Below are 17,885 nucleotides of genomic sequence, written 5' to 3' on the forward strand. Positions count from 1 at the left end.
GGTTTTAGTTGCAGTAGTGCATGCTACTTAACGCAGCAATATTCAGGCTGTAGACAAACATTTAGCACAGTGGGCTTAACAGTAATGTTGAAAGGCTATTGTACAGCGTACTGCCTTACAAAATGACTCTTGTCCATTCCAAAACACAGACATCAGTGGGGTAAACAATGAAAGACTTTGCAGGATAAGCTAATTGGTTGATATATTCAAAAGCACCACACCTAATTATTATGCTGCACTTGGTAAATGAATCACATTACTGGTGAAAGCTAGTCAGGATCCCTGGCATACATTTGCACACATGCTACTATCACTGTAATTTTTCCAAAGGAGTTGAACCAGACAAAAAATAATTAAATTAAAACCACGACATCGTCACTGCATTGCGCAACAGTACTATTTCTTCATCCTCTCGTCCAGAGGAACAAGTGGAGTGAGGCGTGGGAGCTCAGCTGTACTCTGCGCAGGCTGGTCCTTCCCTATGGCTTCCTGCTGCATCTCGTTTAATCTTGTCACTAAACAACTTTCATAGCAATGCTATTATGAGGCACGTCGTAGTGAGGGACCCTGTACTAATTTTGACCACCTGGGGTTCCTTTCATACGCAACTAAACCCAAGTACACAAGTGTTTGCATTTCACCCCAGTCAAAATGCGGCTGCTATGGCCAAGAACCAAACCCCCAACCATGTGCTTAGCAGCACAACGCAAGAGCCATTAAGCCACCACTGCAGGTTTCAATCACACAGTCCTTGTCGTCTTGCATTCTGTCCTTTGTATTCCTGTAACATTGTTTCTCATGTATAAAGCAGTTTTGTTCTAGAACAAACAAGCACACCCAGGTATTTAGAAGAGAATGTGTCTTTAGGCACACATCTGTTCAAGATTTTCAAGATATGGAGTGTGTGTCTAGAGACACACGGTGGGTTTGGTGGAGTGTGCAATATATGTCTTTCTGAATGCATGGCTTAGCTTATGACAGTAACGCGTTTGGTACACTGCTGCTACGTACTGCAAGTGACCACTATGTTTAGTTTATGTTAAGTCTACTACGGCAAAAAAAGAAGAGAGGTCATGCACGAAATGTCGTCAGAATGTCCCCAAAGCACGATCGATGCTGAAATAAATGAAAGGGGCCAACTGGCTATCATACATTTATGCAAACTCAAATGCTGCAATGAGCCCACCACCAAATTGTAAATTAAGGGTGCCTAAAGAATAACAATGTTCAGCATGCTCACCTGCAAAGTCTGGTGCAAGATCAACAAAAGCAGCCATAAAACCGCTATGCCCCATTCCATGAAAGCCACCTGCAACGGCAAGTAGTACCATGTTCCAGAAACCATTGCAGCCAGCCAAGGGCACCAGCAACAGGAATAGGCCAGGCACCAGTACACCTGCAGTTGGAGATTCACAAAAGTTGCAGTCAGTGGAGGAGGAAGAATGAAGGCAAAAAGCACAAACAAAGTGCACAGTGGTCACTTTACAGTTGCACACGTCACAACTGCGCACGTTTCATAGCACAATTTTGTTTTGTCATTATATGGTATGCAACTGCAGCAGATTCAAGAAAGTTAAGTTCATTGACCAGAACACATTACAAAGCTGCACTTTTGCACACGGACACAACTAATATTTGCCATGCAATGCACACACTGTGCTAACGCTTTGCCTTTAAACGTGACTGCATGAGTTATGACTGGCTGGTGGAAGGTGCTGCTAACCCTCTTCTTGGATTGTAGACAATTTCATTTATTTCTTTGCATTCATTCATTCATTTATTTAATTTGCAAAACCATTTATTAGCCACCGGCGGACAATTAGCGCAGGGCACAGACTCTCAGCACGAGCGGCATGCATTCATGAGCAAAAAGCGCTGAAGAGGACGACTCACTATATCATTCCAATCCTTCTCTACAATTACCCCCGGGAATGAAAAGGGAGCCACCGAGCAACCAAACAGCTTGTCATTGCGAGTGGGTCATAGTAGGTCTTGAGGCGATTGGCGGTGACAATGACGACGGCGCATGTCTGAAAAGTGTTCAATGGGCTCGATCACGTGGTTGACTGGAGATTAGCATTCAACAACACGGCAGGGGCCTTCACACTTGGGCAGTAGTTTTGACGTGAGCCCAGGTGCAGTGGAGGAGACCGAGAGCCACACAGGCACTACAGAGAGGAATCTAGCCATAGAAATGGTATTACCGCGAGCGCTCTTCTCACACTCTTGGTCATTTGAAGTAAAGGCCTGTGCGAGACCACAACACTTTTCAGCATGTCTGGCTGTGGCACAAATAGATGCGCACTCAGATGCAACCGGTTTGTACGGAAGGATGGTGTCGACTATGTGCGACAGGTGCCGGCCATACAATAACAAAAGGGGCGAAAAGCCAGTGGTGCTCTGAGTGACGGTATTGTAGGCGCAGGTTGTGACAGGCAGAATAGCATCCCAATTTGTGTGGTCAGAGGCTACGTACATTGCAAGCATGTCGCCAAGCGTACAGTTAAGGCGTTCTGCGAGGCCATTGGTCTGCGGATGGTAAGCAGTAGTTGTGCGGTGCACAACGTGGCACTCTTTGAGGATAGCTTCGATGACTTCCGACAAAAAGACTAGTCTGAGATCGCTGAGCAACTGCTGCAGTGGACTATGATCGAGTATGAATGGGCGAAGCAGAAAGTAGGCATCATCGCATGCTGCAACCGCTGGGAGGGCAACAGTTTCGGCATATTGTGTGAGGTGGTCAGCAGCCACGCTGGCCCAGCAATTACCAGCAGATGTCATGGGAAGCGGCAAATACAAAATGATGCTGACGCACCTGAACGGGCGGGTAGGGCAAGGTAACGGTTGCAGACCGGCTGGCGAGAGGCCCGGTGAAGATTTCTCGTGCCGACTAGTGAGTCAAGAGCAAACGAACTTCTGAACGTAGCTGCACATCCATGCCACTAGTACCGCTGTCAAATGCACTGGTAAGTTTTGAATACTCCCGAGTATGCACTGTGGGTTAGAGTGGAATGGCCCGCATATTTCAGAACGCAGACTGCCGGGTACTGCTAGCAACCACTAGTGGCCATTGGCACTGTAATTGTGTCAGTGGAGTAGGTCGTCACAAATGGCAAAATGGTGGGCTTGACGACGCAACACGCAAGTGGTTGGTTGTGCCGATGGATCAGAGAGCCAGTCTATCAGCGATGCGATCCAGCAGTCCTTGTGCTGTTCGGAAATGATGGTGTGAAGGTCGATGGAAGAAACGGCAAGCTCGGATGTGGAGCAGCGGGCATTGCCGTCGGGCAAAGGAGAGCGCGAGAGGGTGTCGGCATCAGAGTGCTGGCGGCCGCTATGGTATAACACGCGAACATTATAGTCCTGCAGGTGAAGTGCCCAACAGGCAAGCCGGCCTGAGGGGTCCTTTAGTGATAGCAACCAACAAAGTGCATGATGGTCCATGACGACATCAAATGAGCAGCCATACAAACATGGCCGGGACTTATTAAGAGCCCAGATGATCGCCAAACATTCTTTTTCCATCACAGTGTAGTTACTTTTGACTTTTGTAAGCGTGCGACTTGCAGAAGCCACAAAGCATTCAAAAAACCCATGTTTGCGCTGCGCGAGGACTGCGCCGAGGCCAACACAGCTGGCATTAATGTGCACCCCTGTAGGTGCCATCGTGTTGTAGTGATGTAAAATTGGAGTTGATGTCAGCAAACGGCGCAGGATAGCAAATGCCTCGCCGCACACTGACGACCATGAAGTGAGGGGCCCGCCGCATCCAAGGAGCTTCATCAGGGGCAATATGATGGTGGCAAAGTTGCAGATGAAGCGTCTAAAGTAGGAACACAGCCCTACAAAACTGCACAGGTCTTTGACGGATGTAGGTTTAGGGAATTCGGCAACGGCACAAAGCTTGGCTGGATTGGGGAGAATTTCATCCTTTGAAACGACTTATAAAATTGTCAGCTGCTAAAGAGCAAATTGGCACTTTTTGAGGTTTAGTTGTAGCCCTGTGTTTGTTAAACACATTAAAATAGACCAGAGCCATTGAAGATGTGTGGGAAAGTCAGGAGCAAAAACAACGTCTTTAATATAGCACAAGCACGTGTGCCACTTCAAGCAGCGCTCAAACGTTATGCACGTCCAAAAGTCCAAAAGGCATTACTTTAAATTCGTATAAGCCATTGGGTGTGACAAAAGCTGTCTTCAGCCGATCGGTGTCTGGCATGGTACTTGCCAATACCCTGAGCGCAAATCTAGAGATGAAAAGAATTCTGCGCCTTGTAGGCTGTCAATCGCGTCATCTATATGCAGGTGAGAGTAGACGTCTTTGAGAGTGATCTTGTTCAGGCAGCAGTAGTCCACACAAAACTGCACAGAACCATCTTTCTTCGTAAGTGGGATGGCAGGGGATGCCCACGGACTGCTGGAAGGGCGTATCACCTTGCAGCAAAGCATGTCGTCGAGTTGTTCGTTGATTACACGACGTTCTGCAGGAAATACACAATATGAACGTTGCTGCAATGGCGGTTGCACACGAGCATCGATGTGATGTGTAGCAATTCGCATCCGGCCCAGTGAAGATTGCCCTACATCGAAAGAAGAACAAAATTTTTATAGAAGGCACAAAAGCTGAGACTGCTGGATTGGTGTAAGGGCATCGGCAATAGAAGAACCGAACACATCACTGCGCAATAGGTCACACGTAGAAACAGCAACGAGTGCACTGTAACTAGCACAGTAATTGTCATTGGGCACGTCCATAACTTGCACATCTTTGATCCCTTCTGCACTGCCAAGACATTCTCCTCAGAGCAGCAACATAGGGTATGGAAACGGGTTGCGCAAATAAAAATGGAGCTGTAGCCCTGTGTGATGTCCACTGTCGCAAAAGGCAGCAGCCGACCTTTCAGAGTGAGAAAGCGGTCAGATGGAGACAGTAGTGCAACAGCATCCGAGATTCTGCTGCAGGACATGGGCACGACCGTTGAGGTGTTCAGAGGAATGTGGGTGTTGGCTTGGGCAAGCAGTTTCCTCGAAAGCAAATAACTGTCAATGAGCGGCAAATCTAACGACGGTGAGGGTTCTATTTCGGCCCGTGCACAATGAATAACGGCATTGTGGCGCAAGGGAAAGTCCCAGCCGAAGATAACGTCATGAGAGCACAAGGAAAGGATGATGAATTCTACGGCATATAGAATGTCGGCAATGACAACACGAGCAGTGCAAGCCAAGGGGTGAACATGCTGAGCACTGGCTGTGCGGCGGTACAGTCCAGAAGGAGGCGTCGTGATTTCTGAAGTTAGCACCAGAGCACACGACCGACTGAGGAGGCACTTGCTGGGATGGAGTAGGAGGCATTTGCTGGGATGCGTCTTCAGGCATGGTTGAGCATAGGGCACGGGATCGAAGCTTCAGGGTTGACGTTGTAGGCTAAACCAACCTCCACCAATTGAAAAGGTGTTCATTAGTCACCGGCGCTTGGGACCGACCGTTAGCGCAGGGCACGGACTCTCAGCACGAGCGGCATTCATGAGCAAAAGGCGCTGAAGAGAACGACCCACTACAAAGCGCTGGAGAGGACAACCCACTATATCGTTCCAATCCTTCTCTACAATTTATTTATTTATTTATTTATTTATTTATTTATTTATTTATTTATTTATTTTTTTATTTTTTTATTTATTTATTTATTTATTTATCCACCTCCTCTGATTATGGACACAATATTATTTATTTATTTACTTAGTGAGTGAGTGAAAAAATTGCTACATCATGCTGCTGCGTTTTCAACCAGCATGAAACCAGAGTGACAATGAAGACAAGCAAGAAGACGAACTGTTTGAAGAATAAACATAAAGCCTGCACTTGTTACTAATTCTGATGATACAGAGGATGAAGTCTGCTTTATTTTCCTTGCTATAAGAACACATATTGAAATACATTGCATAACATAAAGAAATACAGCAGGTCTCAATGTCATGAAACCGAGAGCAAGACCTCCTATTGGTCTGCACATTGGGGAATTACATGGTGCTGAATGGTAGTAACACATCATAAGAAATTGTACAAAGTATTGATGTAAGCTGGAAATAAATGTGCCTGACAGTAGGAAACATAGACAGTGGTTAGCATAAATAATATGAAAGAATCACATGTTTAACAAGTATATTTGCAAGTGTTTTTTAAATAATTCTGTAGAACTCTCCTTAATGAATGCAGGCAAAGAATTCCAAAAATGATACTGATGAAAAATTTCCAGTAGGTGTGCCGTATTTGGTCCTGAGCATAGAGAAGATTATACTAAGTTATTCAATTTTGCAAACCAGGTTGGTGGTACATGAGCTTCAGGCTCACATGCCATGAATTCATGGTAGATGCTTCAACTCCACGGTCCCTACTAGGCCAATAACCCACCCACACTTTAATAAATCCTCCTCGTTATCGTCATCATCAAGGTGGCATTTCTCTTACTCCCCAGATCCTGCTTATAGTGCAAAGCGACAACATCCTGCACATGACTGTCTGTGACTGCCAGGCTGGAACACACATACCTAAGCTATTGAACAGCTTCCTGTTGTTGGTGATAGACATGGTGCCACGCTTTCGAAAGACATCGGCCACTAGGCTGGCTACACAACACAGGAAGGCTCCGAGCACGTAAGGGACTGCAGAAAGCAATCCATTCTGCAAGACAAAAACACAAGCCAACCAGCTTTTGATGCAACCCTATTACATTCGCACTCTGAGTCAAGAATTATGATAACAATAGGGCTGCATTTCATAGTGTTTTTCTGCAGACATGTGTCGTAGTACGTACCCAAATATTATACAGAAAGGTAGCCTTACCCTACAGTTAACAGCTCTAGATGTACAAAGACTGCTTCCTCAGTCAGGAATAATGTTAAGCCCTACATTTTTTCATTTTTGTGTCCTACAGCATCTGCTTGTTTAACACACCTGACCACCTCCAGTTTGCAAACCTTTAATTGTATGCACTTCTCTCTCTTTCTCTCTTAGACACACACACACAGGCATGCACAATTTTTCCAACTAGGCCAACTGCAGCTTGGATTTGTGTTAAATGTGACATGAAATCACTTTAATTGAATGTGGTGACCACATGGCATCACAAGCCACAGATGTAGGCACCAGTGAGCCCGGTGTGGCAACGAGGTCTTCATACACTGCAGTGGTTCAGGCAACACCACAAGTGCGCCACCACAACCTGAGCCCAGGTTTGTTACAAATAAAGAAAGTAGTCACCAAAAAGGAAGAGAATATGAGAAAGGATGCTGTGCATTCCCAGATAAAAGTAAATGGATAACTAATAAATCCCGCATTCAGTGCGAAAAAACACCGAAATCCAAGTGGGGCAAAGCAGGACTGATGATTATGAGGTGCGCGATAGGGTTGTATTGTTTTTGGCAGCATGGCCGCAATGCGACCTGCATCTGCTACATCAGGTTCACATGCATGCCCCCTCTAACCACTATGGCGTCACTTTTGACGCAAAGGGGCACCACACTCCATGCACTCTCTCAAATGGCCAATTTAAAGAATGATACAGTTAAGTTCTCCCAACAACGAATGAATTTTAGCTCTGCACCATGGTCTCTAAATCAACCGGTACTATTAAAAGCAGGAGATAAAATCTTTTCATTCACGTAAACAAGGGCATCTAAGTCTGAAGAGAAACCACTTAACCGGTTTCAGTTCTGGTTTTAACTTAAGCAAATACAAAGGACAACTCACTGCTCCAAGGCTGTAATGCAGCACTGATGTCAGGTATGTGGGCATTTCAGAGAGAAAAATATAGTGAATCCAATTGAAGCCAAAGTGTGAGAGGATACTTGACCAAACAGGGATGGACAGCAATATCTTGAGCCATGGAGCCTTCCGCTTCTATGGGAATAAAAAAAAAATGCAATGCACAAGAGCTGCAGAGGTGAAATAAACACTCTGGCCACCGAGAAAAGCACCCTGGCATTCTTATAATTTTTGTCCCCTCCAACAACTCTAACCTTGGAACAATAATGTTAAAAATGCTGCACGGTTGCAGCCAGGTGGACTTTAAAGGTCGCCAAATATCAGTTCGACTACTGGTTACAAATGTGCATTCACATACTATGAAAACAATATTAGCAAATCTGCAGGATCAGTAATTGCCTAATTTCTTTATTTAAAGTCTTTAAATAGCACTTACACTGACGACATAGGCACCTGGTGACTAGTGGATATATGACTCATATCCGAAATCATGACCTCCAAGATCTTCAGCACACTGCATCGGTTACTTAATCCTGGAGGTCATGCCCAACAGCCGCACTGATATTCAAAGCTCCCACTTCTCTGTCATTTCCAGGAAGTGGTAATGGTGGTCCTGTTCTTTTTTACGTGTAATGTTCTTAAAGGGGCTCTGAACCACTTTTTATCGAAGTGAAGAAAGACATTTGAAGTGAAAATAGGCTATTTCAGAAATATTTTGCCACAAAAAGTACTTTAATGTGTTCAGTAGAAGCGGCATTATTGGCAATCAAACAAGGACTCCGCTGTGCTCCCATTCCTTCCTCAATACCTTGTACAGCGAAGGCTATGGCGCAGTGGGGCGTGGCCACAATGCTCCGCCCTTTTAAATGTCACCATGGCACACAGTTCAAATTTAATTTGGGTGTTAACGTAGACGTCACGACTTCCGCCTTTGGTGCCTATGACGCGCTAAACCTAAGCCAAACACGGTTGTCCTCAGCGAGCCGCAGTACACTTAGCCAGTGGACACGTGGGGACACCCCGCGCCAGCCGCGGTATCTACGTGATGTAGCCGACTGCGGCTTGATGTCAGCTATCAGCCAATAGCCGCCGTCTAAGGGAATGACGAAATAATGCATCCAATGATGAAATAGTGCATCTGAAAGAGAGTGAGGACAGGACCTTCTGTTGAAAAGAGAGCATTTGTGAGAAAGGTGACTTCGCGATCCGCTTGCAAGCTCCAAGCACCACATATGACAACAAAACTTTGCTGAGACGTTCACAGCAGCGTATGCTACCCACAGACTATGTTATTTCAACAAGCCTGAGGGGTGGTTCAGGTCCCCTTTAAGATCGGTCAGAGGGGTTCGGTTGCTAGAAATGCATGTAACAAAAACATGTTACAGCATTAGCGCTTATATCTTTATAACCATACTACCCATGCACCTTACTTTAGTATCATTGTGTAGAGGAAAGAAGCCGTTACTCGATCATGCACGTACCATGTGTACAGATGGTGCCATTGTCACGCCATGCATGGTGCAATTGGAACTGACTATAGCCTCCCACCTACGTCGTTCAGAGAGGCCTAGCTCGGCAGTGCCTTTGTTCATCCGAGTTGTTACGTTTGAGAGAGCTCACTATGCCACAGTAGGTACAATTTAGCAAACTCGTACTGGTACTCACCCGGCGTTATAAGGCAAATAAGCATGCAATTTGTTGCAGGAATTTCACACTTGCTCGGCTATGGCCCCCCTGCATTTGACATGTACAGTCCAGAAATGCCGTGAAGAGACTCAGGCAGCAAGAGAAAGGAATATCCAACCCCTTTGAACACAGTGAAATGCGCCCTTCTCTATAAGGAGCCCAAGCGCAGGTGAGTCGGGCACACCCCAGCCAGGTGCCGAATGACTGCAGGTCTGAGGACGGGAGTTAGAGGAGAGATGCGTTCGACTTAAGGTCGGGTGGGCGCTATGAGGCCTGCAGGAATGGAGCTGGCCTGCAACTTTGTGCAAGGCCAGGTGCCATCATTGCCAACTCTGCCAGTTGCTGCCACCATCGATAGTTACGATCAACCAAGCCTCTATGTACACAGGAGCTACAGAACAAAACTCCACTGGCCAACCGACGTTGCCGCACTATGTCGGATGATGGACGGTTAAACTGTGAGCCAGCTGCTAAATTCTCACACTGTTTTTTAATGCACTCTGTCCTGCTGTTATGCCACATTAGGTATTAGATGTTCGGTTTTCTGTGAAATGTTTGTTTGTTGTTATGTCATATTTCTTGCCTGTATTCGGACTACTATTCCTTTGCAATATAAGTTTTGATAGTTTATTTGCATGTGGTGTCTCGTGTCCATTCTCTTTGCATAGCACACCCGCAAGTGTGACAATAAAGTTCCTTACATTGCAACATAGGTTAGGCATGCAAGCTTTGTAATCATGTGTAAATGTAGCTTGTGCATTTTGTTACATCGTTTCTGTTCCCTAGTGCCCACACACCACCTGCAGCACACAAAAGATATTTCATATGCCACACTGCGACTGCGTCCCTCCACCTTGTGGGATGCGCGACTCCCACGCGTCCCCTGATATCTTGTTTTCCCGCATAGCTCCTGCAGTGCGGCTTCGCCGCGTGGCCTGGCTCCCGCGATGGCCGGAGTGGTACAAGCGCAGTGCGAGAAATGGCGCGAGTGTTGCGCTGCTGCGGGTTTACTTGGGTGCGGGAAAGACAAGGCGCTCCCTCTTTGGCGGCGGGACGGCAAGCAGCTCAGACGTGCCGCGCGTGCGCCGATCCAAGCTTCTGCGAGACTGTCTCGCGTGGCCGCCTTCGAACGCGCCACCGTTCGCGTGACCGTACACGCGAACGACCAGGCGTTCGGATCCAGCATGGGGCGAACACATTCGCTCGCTATCCGGTCGCGGTGAGTTGGACTTCTAGATTTGTCGCGCGCCCATCGGCATGTTTTGTGGATAGCAACTCGGCTAGCAGGCATTGATCTTAGAAAGGTGCAATAAATGCCCTTGTGATTGTTTGCACTACTGTGTTGTCGTTCCTTTGTCCCAAGAGCATGGGTGTGAGAACCCCACAACCTGGATTTTTTCATTGTTTTGCTATAAAAAAATGTCTGCCTTTTTGTGACTAATTCACACACATTAATATTTTGCACGGAGCCTGCCCTACACCTACATGATCTGAAAGTAGACATTTTATGTGTCAAAATTTTTTTGAAGTGTACCTTCATGTGCCCATGAGAAGCTCCGTGTCATAATAGATGCTTCCCTAAAGTTGTTGTACCGAAACATTCTGCAAAGGCTGCAATTTCTTGTTTTACTTTGGGTACTGCTAACAGTGAACTGAAAACTGAAAATTTTCGTTTCATGAATAACGACAGCCATGTCCTCTGCACACAAAACCACCCCAGAAAGATTAGGAAAGGAAATAGGCACCATGAATGGAATTACAAACCAGCTGCGCCTGTTCATTTCCCTGGTTGGCAATAATGAACTCCAGTTCTTCTCTTGAGATTCTGGGGTGCTGGCTAGGTGTGTCAAATGCCAGTAAACACCAGGCTATAAACCAGATAATACCTGCAAAGCCTGAAACAAACAGCGCAGGGCGTATGTAATGCATAGGTTCAACACAGAATATTTCAGTGCAACTATGCACCAAATTAACCTGCCCTGTAACTTCCTAAACACTGTTCTTAATAATTTCTCAGCTGTACATGCCTTATTACCTGCTCTGTAACTTCCTAAACACCATTCTTAATAATTTCTCGGCTGTACATGCCTTACTGCTAAGATGTGAGAACAAGTCATCTCCAGAGTGTTATGCTTTTTAGCATGTGCCCATGTGTGCTCTCAAGAGTCTAGAGCATAGGTCTTCAGGACAAGTGGGCACTCATTCATACTCACCCACCAATATTTTACGCGGGCTAGGCATTCCCTCGCACTTATGTGCACTCACACTTGTCTGCACTCTTCCACGTTGCTGCTCAAACTCACCAACACTCACTCGCATTTATAGCCCCTACCGTTCACACTTACCGGCACACACTTACGCTCATACTCCCATACACTCCTATTCCCTGGCACTGACTCAGGTACATACTCATGTCCATTCATACTTGCCGATTGTCACTCACGCTCACACTCATGCCCACACAAAAATCACTATCAGCGACTTTTGTTTGCGCTGACGTTAACAGACACCCACTCCTGTTCATATATGCGTCCGCTCAAACTCGCCAGCACTCGCTAACATTCTTACATCCATTTACATCCTTTGTCATTCACTAACACTCTGCCTCATGCTTGTGAAATCATTACAGAGCGAGTATGTGTCGATGTTCTGATGCGTAAGTACACAGAACTGTGGTGTAGAGGGGATCCTATAGCAACACTCAAGAAGCTGTCTCCATAAAGGTCCATATACAGCAGATGCAAGACAAGCACAGTTTCGTCTTGAGTAACCGACTTTCGTGTTCTAATCGAATGCGAGCACTTCAACCACTGTTCCTGAAGAGCAGTCACATTTCCCTTGCTTGCGTCTGCTGTTAAAGGCAAATATTAGGTCAAGCTAAAGTGCTTGAGTGGTGGTACAAGATGTGCAAACTGCCATTTTTTACTAAGAAGAGAGCGCTCGCAAGTGATCAAAATGATGCAGTGTGAGACAGAACAGGTGCAACCACTGTGAAAGTGCGGTACTTGATCCTATGGCACAATGTGTCCCATTTACAATAAGTAAATAGCAGCCCTACCCCCCCCCTCCCAACCACAGACAACATAAAATAGCCAATTACCCTACGTTTCAATGTTAAAGGGCCCCTCACCAGGCCCCGTGGCAAATTTTGGTTATATGCTGGAAGTTGTTACGTGTCCTCTAGGGAGCGTTCTGCCACAAAATATCTTCAAATCGGCTCATTAATAGCCGAGATAGAAATATTTCAGTGCTGCGAACACATGATTTCAGCAGGCACACTCCACTGCCAAGCAAGACTCTCTCTCCACTCTAGCAGCCTAGTCTAGCCTACGCAAGCAAAATTCCGTTCCTGCATTCTCCCATACCGGACCTCGAGGATCACGTGACTGACACGTCACATGTGCCGTCTTCATTTTTTTTTTCTCCTCGTTTTTCTTTTTTTTTTTCGGTGCTACACACTTTTACCGACGGTGTCGCATGCGAGCTGTTGTCTCGTTCGGGCAGTGCAGGATTTTACGTGCTGTGCACAAGGAAACATGACTAGCAGTATAATTAAGTGCTACACGAATACTGAGGCAGAACAAGCAGATTGCAGAGCATGATCGCGTGCTGGAACACGGTAGAAAATGGCATAGTTTCAGTACCTGCGCATGCGACCGCACGGCCGTGCAAACAAGCAGACGAAGTGGAAGTACATTTCTCTTGCTTCAGTGCAAAGTAAAACAAAAAACACGCAGACATTCCATTTGTATGTTTTATTATTTCTCTAAACTTCAATTCGTCAATTCAAGCAACAGATCGCACAGATAACAGATGTTGTCTTGAATAATTCTCAAAGTCACGTGCCACCACGAGTGACATCGCACTGCGGACACAACTACGTAGGCGCAGGGGCACAACTACATCACCGTCCAGCTTGGAGCGCGGCGGCCACGAGGAGAAGGAAAAACGGCGCTTGGTTTGAAAATTTCAGATCTTTCCGCGGCACGTAGCAATGTAATACTTTGCAGACACTATCGTTATCACGCAATGTATGCTCTGCACTTGTCAGCTCAAAATGGCCAGACCTGGTGAGGGGCCCTTTAAAGAATATGTAGTTTGTCCTGTTCAAGTAGATTTTTCAGTATAGTAACTCACTTGTATTGCTCACACTGCTCTGATGGTGCTTTGCACGGGAACGCAGCGCCTTCTATGTGTGGGCCTCTGATTCAACGTAGGCCTTAGCACATCAGCAAAGCATGACCTTTGAAATCACCACCGCATCTAGGTGAGATACCCTGTTCATCACAGGCAATTTGTATCACGGAAGAATTGAACCTCTACAATCACACTTTCCTTTGTGAGTGATCTCTCTGCATAAAACAAACATTGCAAGGTTTATAAAGGGGTAATCATACAATTTAAGTTAATTCAATCTTTGCCTTTAGTGCCCCTTTAAGAAGCCTCAGCCATGTTTGAGTGTCTTCAGTGAGTAACCTCTCTATGTTTATCTCATTCAGGTACCATGAGCACAATTGTGCATGCCAAGATAGTGCGTGAAATGCAAGAACACAGATGAAAATATTTGAGATGTGTTGTATACATCTCGAAACAGTTCTGAATACTATTGTAAAATGTTTTAGAAAAATGAGTTGGAAGTCTGGGTGTTTGCTCTCGTTGTCATGTAGCACCTTCCCTTTTATTGTTTATCACAATGTTGCACACCAGGTATATTTTTTTCAAGTGGCTGAATAGCTGCTTTCTAAGTATGCTAGACATTAAATAGTCGATGCATGCATGTCTGATATTCCTTTAGAGAGTTCTCACAAGTTGTCCACATTCTGTAAACTTGACAAAACACACTAAAGAATTCAAAGTTCTCAATCTGCTCAGTAGCTGTACCCTTTTCAGGATTCCGAAAACGCAAGAAATGTGATGAGACATAATTTTCAATCAAAATAATTGATTGGATCTTAAAAGTGATCAAGAATGCCTAGTCGTGATCACCTCAGTAATATAGTACATTGTGCATCACAGGAAGCCTGGAAACTAAAAAAAAAAAAGAAAAGAAAAAACATTCTTTCACTCCTGCAGCAATAGTGAACTTGCCCATCAGATCTCAGGCATGTCACACAGATGTGACGTTCGGAGCTGAGGTACTCTACCATTGCACAGTTCTGCATGTCACTGTCTTCTGAAAAACCTTATGGGTTTAGATTAAAAGTCCTTAAACTTCAGGAAAATCCTGCATCAACAGTCAGCCAGCACATTATAAAGGCAAGTGCTGGTAGCCTTTCAAAGTTTTATCAAAGCCTGCAATTTCCTTGTTTGTAACAAATCAGCATGTCCTCACTCTCCTAATGAAGCCTAATGAATAATGAATGCATGCAAACTGAACAATATATATATATATGTATATTCTAGTTCGTGTTTAACTTGTACTATGCGCTTATCCTGCCAACGTGGCTTGCCTTTTATTTTAAAAGCTATAATTTTCAAAGAAATGATATATGCATCGCATCTGTAATGAGCAGCATTTCATGCTTAAATATAGTGGACTCCCATTAAAGTGAACCCGGTGAAGCTGAATTTTTGGACATGAGAAACAGTGTGCGAGGAGGAGGAGGAACAATAGGGAGGTTAGCCGGTGTGCAGAACGGCTGGCTACCCGGCACATGGATAATGGAGTAAAGGACATTAAAGATCGTAGAAGGCATGAGCAAAAGAAAAAGAAAGCTGCACATGAAGGTGCTATAACGCAAGACAATTTTCAATGTCTATAACTCAGCCCACATCTCCTCAAGAAGTGAAACAATGTGTTCAACCCATTCTCTACTGAGGACGGTCTAGACCAGTGTCCTACGGTTCTCCCTTACAACAAAGCTTGTTGTCCAGTCTATCTGATATGGTTGAGAGCTTTTGTCTAAGCACACTGCAGGGAGGGGTGTGTGAGCATTTGGTTGGTTTCCCATAGGCCTGTAGTGCACTACTATGTACCACGATGGTTCAGTCACAAAAAACGACAACAGCATGCCCAGCAGGCTGGCGGCGCGTGAGCAGTGGAATCGCAGGAATCAGGCTTCCGCCTGATTGAGCGGGCTTGGCTAAATACATAATTTGTGGACTACAGGCACCAGCATCTGTCTGGCTTTTCTTTATCCACAGGCCCAATGCAAAGGGAGACCACTAAACACGAACCATTGATTCGGTTAAGCTGAACTTCCGAAGCCACCACTGACGCTTGGTGCTTGGCGTATTGAAAGGCCCTGATTGCCTGACTTGGAGGAGGAAACTCTGCTAGCAACGTAATAAGCAAACGGTGTATTCGGGGACACAGACGTCTGCACCAGTGTGGTCGATGAAGTGGAAACCTGCAGGGCTGACACCATAGAAACAATAATTGCGGAAGGCCTCAATGTGGCTCTGCAGGTTGATTACTGCGGTGAGGACACCGCCCAATGGTGCTCACACAAGATGCAGATGATAATGCCCTGAATCCTGAGGTTCGTTTTTTTTTTTTTTTTTTTTAACATAGGCAATGACACTGAACAACATTTTAGCAAGCTAGATGAAATGTCACTTTTCATGATGGCACACAGGTTTTGCATAGTGCCAGCAAGCAACAATTACTCATCAAAATTGAGAGCTGGGTGAGTTGGTGTGGTTCCAAAAAACTGCGCGTTCACGTCTTTTTCGTGCAGTTTTTTGTTAAGAGGAAGCTTTAGCTCGGGCCCAACTCCCACGCGGCCTATTCAAATACATGTAAAACGCAAAAACGTTTTTATGAGATAACTCCTGGACCGATTTTGATGAAATTTGTTGCATTTGAAAGAGAAAGGTAAATTCTAGTGACTGTTGGCAGCGGAATTTTGATTTAGGGCTTGAATTCTTATAAAACGATTTTCAAATATTTGACCGCTTGATAAAAATAGAAGCACGAAGTTTACAAATTCATAGCTCTGCATCAAGAACTGATATCGCGGTTCTGTAAACGGCATCCATTAGATCATTCAAAGCGGACAAATTGAATATGTCATTCTACATCTTACGTGAATTTGTTACGTTGGTTACAACGGTTTTGCAAAAGTTGTATTTCCCTATGATTAAAATTTTTTATATTCATGTGTCACATATCAATTTTGTCCGCTTTAGATGTACTATTAAATGCAATTCACAGAATCGTATTATCATTTTTAATGGTTGAGTTACAGAGTTGTAAACTTGATAGTTTCGTTTTTTGAAAATTTTTGATTTTTGCCAATATTTTATAAAAAATTGACAATCTAACTCGAAAATTCGAAACCAACAGTCACTAGATGTTAAGTTTGTCTTTTAAATGCAACAAACCTCATCAAATTTGGTGCAGTGGTTGCCGAGAAAAACGAATTCTCCTTTTACATGTATTTAGATAGGAGTACTCGAGCTAAAGCTTCCTCTTAAGATGGAACAATTACTCCATAGCTTAAAAGTGCATCATGCTATGCAAGGCTTTGAAACACACAAATCCGATATAATATTTCTGGATGCACCAAAAGTAACACATTTTGAGTTTTCAGATAACTTCTGTTCAGATGAACTTCAGATAGGATGACCATATTTTAAAGGTCCCTTTGACTTTGTCATTACAGGAGTCTACCGTACTATATATACACAACAAGCAGTTACATGTTGAAGGCACACAGACAACAATGTACAGGTGAGAAAAGCTTGCATAGCCAAGTTTTAACACTACGTAAAATAGAGACAAGCAAAGTCAAAAAGGAGACATACTTTTATGCTGACTGCAATCCGACTACTATGTCACCAACCATTAATGAAATGGCATTTTCAGAGCTACTTCAGAACACAAAAATGCCTTTCAAGCTATGAGGCCAAATATACAAAACAATGATACACAACACAGAAAAATACCAGCAGTATTGCATGAAATGTGGCCCAAAATTATTTCTATAATGTCCACTGTTGAAAAACCTCTATCAGGTGTGAGCATGCTAAAATGACTATGCAGAGTGATGGGAACAGAGTTTGTAGCAGCCACAACCTATGAATCGTCAGGGTCGCAAACAATGTAGTCAAAGTTGAAGATGGAGATGTAGCTTGGCATCATAATGGGAAGAAACAAGGACTACATCGGCAACAGGCTTGCAAAAGGCAGATTCCAGTGACAGGCAGAGAAAAGGAGAGTTCAAGAAAAGGTAGCGAGATAGCATTCAAGATTATCTAAAAGCTAGGAATCAAAACTAGGATTAAATAGGTAAATGATAGAGCAAAGTGGATGAAAACCAGATCATGAGCATAAAAGTGTGACCAAACCTTGTACAAAAACGATAATTTGTTCATCATCCTCATCAGCAGCAGAAGCCTATTCATGTCCACTGCAGGATGAAGGCCTCTCCCTGCGATCTCCAATTACCCCTGTCCTGCGCCAACCTATTCCAACTGGCAGCCGCAAATTTCCT

General features: G+C 44.7%; 1 protein-coding gene across 3 annotated transcripts in view; it reads right to left on the reverse strand.

Moving 5' to 3' along the window:
• Nucleotides 1-17,885, reverse strand: part of LOC142579508 (sialin-like) — a 42,519-nt gene that overhangs the window by 8,620 nt on the left and 16,014 nt on the right. For all 3 annotated transcript variants that reach the window (XR_012827390.1, XM_075689780.1, XM_075689781.1), the window contains exons 5-8: nucleotides 11,212-11,342; nucleotides 7,747-7,896; nucleotides 6,546-6,678; nucleotides 1,241-1,396 (exon numbers count right to left, since the gene is read on the reverse strand). Coding sequence is in view for 2 of the 3 variants with exons in the window: in XM_075689780.1 (XP_075545895.1) it covers nucleotides 1,241-1,396; nucleotides 6,546-6,678; nucleotides 7,747-7,896; nucleotides 11,212-11,342 (570 nt within the window). In the remaining variant the exon portion in view is untranslated. The remainder of the gene's footprint in view (nucleotides 1-1,240; nucleotides 1,397-6,545; nucleotides 6,679-7,746; nucleotides 7,897-11,211; nucleotides 11,343-17,885) is intronic.

Source organism: Dermacentor variabilis, chromosome 4 (assembly GCF_050947875.1).
Source record: "Dermacentor variabilis isolate Ectoservices chromosome 4, ASM5094787v1, whole genome shotgun sequence".
NCBI lineage: Eukaryota > Metazoa > Arthropoda > Arachnida > Ixodida > Ixodidae > Dermacentor > Dermacentor variabilis.